We start from the raw sequence: 8,709 nt of genomic DNA, 5'->3' as shown, positions 1-8,709 counted from the left end.
CTGGAGTGCAGTGGTGTGATCTTGGCTCACTGCAACCTCCGACTCCTGGGTTCAGGCGATTCTTATGCCTCAGCCTCTCAAATAACTGGGATTACAGGCATGAGCCACCACGCCTGGCAAATCAAATTTATTTGTATTTTTAGTAGAGATGGTGTTTTGCCATGTTGGCCAGGCTGGTCTTGAACTCCTGACCTCAAGTGATCTACCTGCCTCGGCCTTCCAAAGTGCTGGGATCATAGGCATGCACCACTGTGCCTGGCCAGTGTCTGGGCACTTTTATTTGGTAAAATTGGAAGTATAGTTTCTGGGTGTTTCTGAATTATTTTCTGGAAATAACCAGAAACTCTTTTTTAATCCCATCCATATAGTATTGGGACAGAATTATGGAATAGATTAAATACATATTCATTAAAAAAAGAATGTAGAATTTTTAGAAGCAGTAGAAAAATAAAAAGGAAGGCCAGGCGTAGTGGCTCACGCCTGTAATCCTTGCACTTTGGGAGAGCGAGGCGAGCAGATCACGAGGTCAGGAGTTCAAGACCAGCCTGGCCAAAATGGTAAAACCCCATCTCTTCTAAAAATACAAAAATTAGCCGTGCATGGTGGTACAAACTGTAGTCCCAGCTACTCGAGAGGCTGAGGTAGGAGAATTGCTTGAACCGGGGAAGCGGAGGTTGCAGTGAGCCGAGATTGCACCACTGCACTCCAGCCTGGTGACAGAGCAAGACTCCATCTCAAAAAAAGAAAAAAATTCTAATCTCATGTCTCAAGATAATCAGTTATTAGTTTGTGTATGAAATATACATTTTTATTTTACAAAAGTGTGTCATTCTTTATAGATTTTTTATAGACCGTTCTTTCTCATTTAATATATATTGAGCATTCTTTCTTATTACCTATGACAGATTGCTTTTTTTGTAAACTATGGATATAAAGGGTCTGAGACAGATTGCATCTTGTTGTCACTGTTTAGTAGTAGATGCTGGCTGCTTTTTAGCACCCTGGAAGTTTCTTCCCTTTTTCTGGTGGGGGGGTGGGGACGGGGTCTCACTTTGTTACCCAACCTAGAGTGTACTACAGCCCTGAACTCCTGGGCTCAAACAGTCCTCTTATTTCAGCCTCCTGAGTGGCTGGTACCATAGGGATGCAGTGCTACACTCAGCTGATTTTTTATTTTTTGTAGAGATGGGGTCTTGCTGTGTTGTCCAGGCTGACCTCAAACCCCTGGCCTCAAGTGATCCTCCTGCATCAGCCTCCCAAAGTGCTGGGATTACAAGTGTGAGCCCCCGTGCCTGGCCTACCATGGAAGTTAGACATCCCAGTGACTATTGTCTCCTTTAAGGAAGGAGCCACTGGAAGCAATACTGGTAATGGGAAAAATGGATTTGGGAAGTTTTCCTAAGTGTTGTAGGGTGACACACTCTCAGGGTTCTGCCCTAAGAGCCTTTTAGGATGGGTAAGAGAGGCTGTGACACCTGCCTCCCGGCCCCAGGCACAGAGACAGCTGCAGCTTCTGAATTGAGCTCTGTGTGTAGCATGTGTAAGATGATGACCAGTACCTTATGGTTAATCTTTACCACTGCTGGTTTTGGGCTGTGGGTTACAATTCGCCTGTTAGACATTGCTGGCCTTGTTATCTGGCAGAATCTGTTTTGCCTTTTGGGAAGTGAATATTTGGTCAGGTCTTTTGTTTTTGTATGTAGGTCGCCCGGCTGTCCTCCACCTTCCTTTTTGAGGTCAGTCTGTCAGCCCTAGGATGGACCAGGACTTTCCGTTGAACCAACAGTTATTAAAGGCCTGCCTGACCCTTGGTGGGGAATACTGATGGGAATAAAGTTCTCCCTGCCCTTTGAGAGCTTGCTGTATAGCTGACTGTGTCGCCTTGTTGACCACAATTCCAAGTGCGGCCAAACCCTGGGAGTCCCTGACGGAATCCTGATTTCTCTGTAACTTTCCTTTCCAGTGCTTGCTCAACGTGGTTAAGTTACTTGCCACTGTCACTGCCCAGGAGTTAAGGTGCTCTTCTCCATGTCCCCTGCCGCAGACCTCTATCTGACCTGCCTTACCACTTTCCTCGGCTACCACCTCCAGGCTCCAGTCTTGCTCTCACCACTTCATGCCTTCCCCACTGTGCTGCCAGATGATTCATTCTGAAACCAAGATCTAATCTTACCTCCCATTCATGAATTGTAAGAGACTCTCCTCCCTTTCTCTGCAGGAGATGTCAAGTCCTGGCCTAGTGTGCAAAGCCCCCAGTGCAGCCTGTTCAGCCCTTGCGGCCACCTGTCCTGTCTGCTTCCTGCCCGCTAGGCTGCAGCCCAGCTTAAATACTTGTAGTTTCTTTCCTGCTTGTGGGCACTTGCCGCTCTGCTCCCACCATTCCTGTAGTCCTTCAGTCCCTGCACGTCTGTCCAGGCCCAGCTGAAGTGTCATCAGCTCTATCAGCTCTGTCTGATTTTCCTTCACCTGGAAGAGATTTTTTTCCCCTGAACTCCTAGAGGGTTTTCTTTTTCTCTGATATTCTGGTATAACTCGCTGGCTGCCTTTCTTGGTGCCCTTGATAGAAAGTATTTCCTTCAGTGGACCATAGTTTCTGGGAGGCAGGAATAATCTTCCAGACTGTTCAAGCTTTCACAGTATTGCTTGGCACTCTACAGGCACTTCAGGAAACCTCATGAACCTTCCCCTGCCATTTGATTGACCTGGAATGCCCAGGGTCATCCCGAAATCTCATAGCAGAGCTGGTGTTGGGCCCCATTTGACAAGCTCTCTTCCTAGCCTCACTGCTTCATCAGGTTTCCCAGGATCATACCGTGTCAAGCCCTGAACGAAACCTTTGCTCTGATGTTCTACCTTCCTCTTCTGTGTTTCCCATCTCACAGATATTGGTGACCATGAGATCCCTGCTCAGAACCCCCTTCCTGTGTAGCCTGCTCTGGGCCTTTTGTGCCCCAGGCGCCAGGGCTGAGGAGCCTGCAGCCAGCTTCTCCCATCCCGGCAGCATGGGCCTGGATAAGAACACAGTGCACGACCAAGAGTACGTATTCAGCCCGGGCTGTGGTCCAGGGGCTTCCCCATCATCTGCAGCAGAGCTAGCAGCAAGGGCACGCTCAGTCCTCCTTTTCTTCTTCCTGATTATATGGCTCCTTGACATTCTTCAAGGATGATTCTTATTCCTTATTGCCACCTATAAGTCAGGTATTCATTTTTCATCATTGTATCACAGGTGGAAGATCTTTAGGCCCAAATGGGACAGATTACTTGTCTGAATCCAGTCTCTCTTTTTTTCCCCACTGACAGACACACACACATACAAATAGACACACAGGTACACATACATAGTCGTAGCAGAATCCAGAAAATAGCTAAGGTTTCTTGACTCTAACAGGACTTTTTTTTTTCGACACATTCAAACATTGAATCATTTGTTGCAGCTTTTGCCTTGGGCCAGTTAGCCTCACACATTACACTTTATTATCCTTTGTTTATAAGGCTGGGTGCAGTGGCTTACACCTGTAATCCCAGCACTTTGGGAGGCCGAGGCAGGTGGATTGCTTGAGCCCATGAATTTGAGACCAGCCTAGGCAATGTAGTAAAAGCCTATCTCTACTAAAAATACAAAAAATTAGCTGGGTGTGGTGGTGCATGCCTGTGGTCCCAGCTACTTAGGGGGCCGAAGTGGGAGAATTACCTGAGCTGGGAAAGTTGAGGCTACAGTGAGCTGAGATCACAGTACTACACTCCAGCCTGGGTGGCAGAGTAAAACCCTGTCTCAAAAAAAGAAACACTGTTTTAAAAAACCTATTTTTAAATTGGTGACCTGAAAATATTATAACAAAATTCTAATAATAAAGAGGAAAGAACACCCTAATCCTGCCAGCAAACCAAGTGACCTGTTTGACTTTTCCTGCTCCCCTCAAGGCCCTGTCTATCTCTATGTGTAATCTTTGAGTGTGGTCTGCCACTGTTTGTATTTGTTTTTCCGAGCTGGAGAAAGTTTAAGATTTTGAACTTTTCAGAGTCTTTAAGATTTTAGCATGATCCCAGTGTCTCTGCCAATTGGCCTGAATCTGATTGTTGATTTTTAGACATATCATGGAACATCTAGAAGGTGTCATCAACAAACCAGAGGCAGAGATGTCGCCACAAGAACTGCAGCTCCATTACTTCAAAATGCATGATTATGATGGCAATAATTTGCTTGATGGCCTAGAACTCTCCACAGCCATCACTCATGTCCATAAGGAGGTAGGTCTGGTGGTGGCTTGAGGGGCTGTATCACAGAAAGGCCTCCCTTCGGTAATTTGGTTCCCAGTCTTGTTGACTTATGTTGTCCTTATGTGCCAAGAGTGCTGTTTCTTCATGGGCATAGTGGCTCACATCTGTAATCCCAGCACTTTGGGAGGCCAAAGTGGGAAGATCACTTGATTTAGGAGTTCAAGACCAGCCTTGGCAATATAGTGAGACCCTGTCTCTACAAAACAAAACAAAAACTAAAAAATTAGCCAGATCTGGTAGTGCATGCCTGTAGTTCCAGGTACTCAGGAGGCTAAGGTGGAAGGATTGCTTGAGCCCAGGATATTGAGGCTACTGTAGGCCATAGTCATGCCACTGTACTTCAGCCTGAGGAACAAAGCAAGGCCTTGTCTCAAAAAAGAAAAAAAAAGGTGCTGCTGCTTCTTTCTTTTCTCTGTTCTGCCTCTTGCCTCTTTCTGTTCAACGATCCTCTCCACAAAGGATAACTTGCTGAAGTCCCAGGGCTGGGCATTTGTATCTTTAAGTGCTACAGGCATTTCTGTTACACACCGGAGTATGAGAGCCAGTGCCTAAAAGACCACATTCAAACTTCAGAGCAAGGGAGAAGTTATTTCATCTGGGAAGAATGGTGAATTGAGACCAACGGATTCAGGGACATGGCAATAGTTGAGGGCTTTTGTTTTACTGTACAGTGCTCTGAAGTTTCTGAAGCACTTTCAAGTAGGTTAGAGATCTCGTTGGATCTTTGCAACATCTTGCGTAGTCAGTGACAGGCATTGTTAATACTTTGATTTTCAGTGGCATGTGCCTGTAGCCCCAGCTAGCTACTCATGGGGCTGAGGTAGGAGCATAACTTGAGCCTGAGAGGTCGAGGCTGTGGCGAGCTGTTATCTTGCCACTGAACTCCAGCCTAGGCAACAGAGCAAGACCCTGTCTCAGAAAACAAAAAAAAAAAAACAAACAAACCCTCCCATTTTTTAGGTGAAGAAACTGAAATCAAGATCTTGTGCCAGGCTGGGCACGGTGGCTCATGCCTATAATCCCAGAACTTTGAGAGGTTGAGGCAGGAGGATTACTGGAGCCCAAGGAGTTCAAGACCAACCTGGGCAGCATGGCAAAATCCCCTCTCTACAAAAATTAGCTGGGCATGGTGGTGCTCACCTGTAGTCCCAGCTAAGGGGTGGTGGGGGATGGGGGGGTAGAGTGGTGGAACACCAGAGCCCAGGAGGTTGAGGCTGCAGCGAGCTGTGATCATGCTATTGGACGCCAGCCTGGGTGACAGAGTCAGACCCTATCTCCAAAAAAAAAAAAATCCTTGTGCCTCCACATTTAATGTCATTCCCCCTCTGCCACACTGCCCTCTGTAGAGAGGAAGCAAGGCAAAGTTAGCCAGGTAAGTGGGATTACATGGGCTACTAGGAGAGCAGGTGATGTTTGAAGACAGCAGGGAGCATGAACGGTTTTGCACAGGAGAATGGCATTGTTTAGGGAAGATCCTTGGCTGTGGGAGACAGACCGAAGGACATGAGGAGAGACTAGTATTAGGTGGAGGAATTCGGGCTCAGCAGTCCTGGCAGATGAGGATGGTGGTGGTGACAGGAGAAGGAAGGGTGAATGTGGGAGATGTGGCAAAGGAAGAACCAGCCAAGGATCTGAGTGGCCTCAGCTTATTACCTGGCTCCTGGAGCATGGAAAATACTTTCTTTTCAAAGAAAGTTCTGCTGATTGGCAGTGCCTTCTTTCTCTTGTTTTGATGCCAACTTGTTGTCCAATTCGTCACTGTTTCCATTTTATCAGACAAATTTGTATGCAGAGCTGACCCTCAGGAGGACTGGCACTTTTCCATTTAGAAAAGAATGAGCTATAATGAAACAAATAAGCAAGAGCCTATTTTGAAGGGCTTTCTTTTAACTGGCAAATGTAATTTCTAAATTGGATTATTATAAATTGACTCAATATCTAATATATATTCTCTCTATATGTAGAATATATACAGAGAGTAGAATATATAGAGAGAGAATATATATAGACTATAGAGATAGAATATATATTCTGTATATATAGAGAGAGAATATATAGATAGATTCCTAGAAGTAGCCCCATACTCCATTGAAAGTTTTTAGACACATACGAGCATGGACATTTTGTTGTTTTTGTTTTGTTTTGTTTTTAATAAATATTGCCCATGAAAGAGCATGGATATTTTGCACATTAGCAAAGCACTTCTTCCAGTAAAATGTGCAACTCATTATTGTCTAATTTGTATTTTGTAGGAAGGGAGTGAACAGCCACCACTAATGAGTGAAGATGAACTGATTAATATAATAGATGGTGTTTTGAGAGATGATGACAAGAACAATGATGGATACATTGACTATGCTGAATTTGCAAAATCACTGCAATAGATGTTATTTGGCCATCTCCTGGTTATATGCAAATGTGACCTGTGATAATGTGATTGAACACTTTAGTAATGCAAAATAACTCATTTCCAACTACTGCTGCAGCATTTTGGTAAAAACCTGTAGCAATTTTTTACACTGGGGCAAGAAGAGATCAAGAGAAATGAAAGAGAAGCAAAATGGGACATCTAATAGTCTCTAAGTGCTATTAAATATCTTACTGGACAAGGGCTTGCTTAAAGCATCTGTATTAGTGTTTTAATGCTGCTGCTAAAGACATACCCAAGACTGGGAAGAAAAAGAGGTTTAATTGGACTTACGGTTCCACATGGCCAGGGAGGCCTCAGAATCATGGCAGGAAGTGAAAGGCACTTCTTACATGGTGGCAAGAAAAAATGAGGAAGAAGCTAAAGCAGAAACCCCTGATAAACCCATCAGATCTCATGAGACTTATTCACTGTTATGAGAATAGCATGGGAAAGACCAGCCCCCATGATTCAATTACCTCTCCCTGAGTCCCTCTCACAACACATGGGAATTCTGGGAGTTACAATTCAAGTTGAGATTTGGGTGGGGAACACAGCCCAACCATATCAGCATCCTTTCAAGAATATTGGATAATTGGAGCTGAGTACTCAGGAAATTGACTATAGTAGAATACTGCTAATTGCTTAATTTTAATTCACGTTACCTGAAAAGCAAACAACAGGCTTTGCTAAGTGGACATTTCAGTAACAGTGAAGGAGTGGAGTGAATGCCAAATGTTTGCCCTGGTGTTTCCTATTTCTTCAGGTAAACACGGTCAGTATTCTGTAAAGTTCTCTGGCCTAAATGATTACTTGCTCTGGGCAAGTGGATATTTATTAGGCTATTTCAAAGCCACAGCATAAGAAGAATGTCAAATACTGAGTTCAGCCTAGTTGCAGATGCTAAGATTCTGTATCCTCTGACATTTGGAAATAATACGCTACTGGCTTAAGTGATTACTCTATTTCAGATTTTCAGGATTTATAAAACTGCGGCCTCATCCTTATACTTTATTGCTTTACTGTCTTCTTCAACCTAGAAGAGACCTTGAATTTAAGTGTGTTCTCTAATCAATAGTGTTTTAGCTTTCTTAATATTTCTATTTCACTCTTGTTTTTAGGGTTTCTTATTTGCAGTTTAGGAACTATTAGAAACGTCAGGACTTTATCAGCAGGGGTAAAACTACCACCTAACCTAGCCTAAGTAGGAAGTGAAAAGATAATTCACCAAACAATGATTAACCAGATAGAAGCTCTAGTCGGGGGGAATATTGTTGAAGTTACCTCTTTTAGCCTAGATACATGGATTCTTTTCAAATCAGGAAAGATTACAAAAGGAACCCAAAAACCTGTTTAACAGTGTGAATCTTAATAGTATTTGAAAATGAGAAGAAACAGCAGATGGTAGTTTGGTTTATTAGATGTGACAGACATGCTGTAGTAGAAAACCTGAAGCGATGATTGAGTGGGAAAAAGACTACATAAAATTTGCTGTAAGATATAGACAGACTTATTTTCTTTATTAAAGTATTATAAAACATGTATTTGTAAAAATGGTTTCCTGTGTCAAGTATTTGTGCAGTCAGAGCTGACTTGTAAACTATTCTTGTAATATCTTATTATTTTGAAAGATTTATATGATGAATTCCGGATATATCACCAATAAAACTGATGAAACAAAACCTCGAGCAGTTGATTTTGTTCACATCAGCTTCTTCTCCTGCCACATGAAGGGTGTGTTTAATAGAAATATTCACATGTGCCTGCCCTTATCATAGGTCCTTTGACTATCCTCGGCTATACCCTGCTCCTTTTGCTGCGGTAAATTTTCAGAATTCAGTTACTTTCTCCTTTTAGGCACTTTTTCTTCTGAATGAAATCACTTCTGGATCTTCATTCTCTGGCCAAATTTAGATTATGACACCATTCTCTAGGAGAATGCATCGTATTTTTCCCTGGTCTGGTGACTATTTTTACTTTGCCAAAAAAATGTTATTTGATAGCATTATTGAAAACATACCAGG

The 8,709-nt window shown here is 43.4% G+C and overlaps 1 protein-coding gene across 1 annotated transcript in view; it reads left to right on the top strand.

The window, feature by feature from the left end:
- MCFD2 (multiple coagulation factor deficiency 2, ER cargo receptor complex subunit) overlaps positions 1-8,367 on the top strand; it is an 11,903-nt gene extending 3,536 nt beyond the window's left edge. The window contains exons 2-3 of the mRNA XM_037732874.1: positions 4,089-4,248; positions 6,531-8,367. Of these exons, the coding sequence (XP_037588802.1) occupies positions 4,096-4,248; positions 6,531-6,662 (285 nt within the window). The 5' untranslated portion in view covers positions 4,089-4,095 and the 3' untranslated portion in view covers positions 6,663-8,367. The remainder of the gene's footprint in view (positions 1-4,088; positions 4,249-6,530) is intronic.
- Positions 8,368-8,709: the final 342 nt, after the last annotated feature.

This window comes from Cebus imitator, unplaced genomic scaffold (genome assembly GCF_001604975.1).
Source record: "Cebus imitator isolate Cc_AM_T3 unplaced genomic scaffold, Cebus_imitator-1.0 Scaffold476, whole genome shotgun sequence".
Lineage (NCBI taxonomy): Eukaryota > Metazoa > Chordata > Mammalia > Primates > Cebidae > Cebus > Cebus imitator.
Note: the sequence above shows the minus strand (reverse complement) of the source record. Positions and strands in the feature narration are given on the sequence as shown.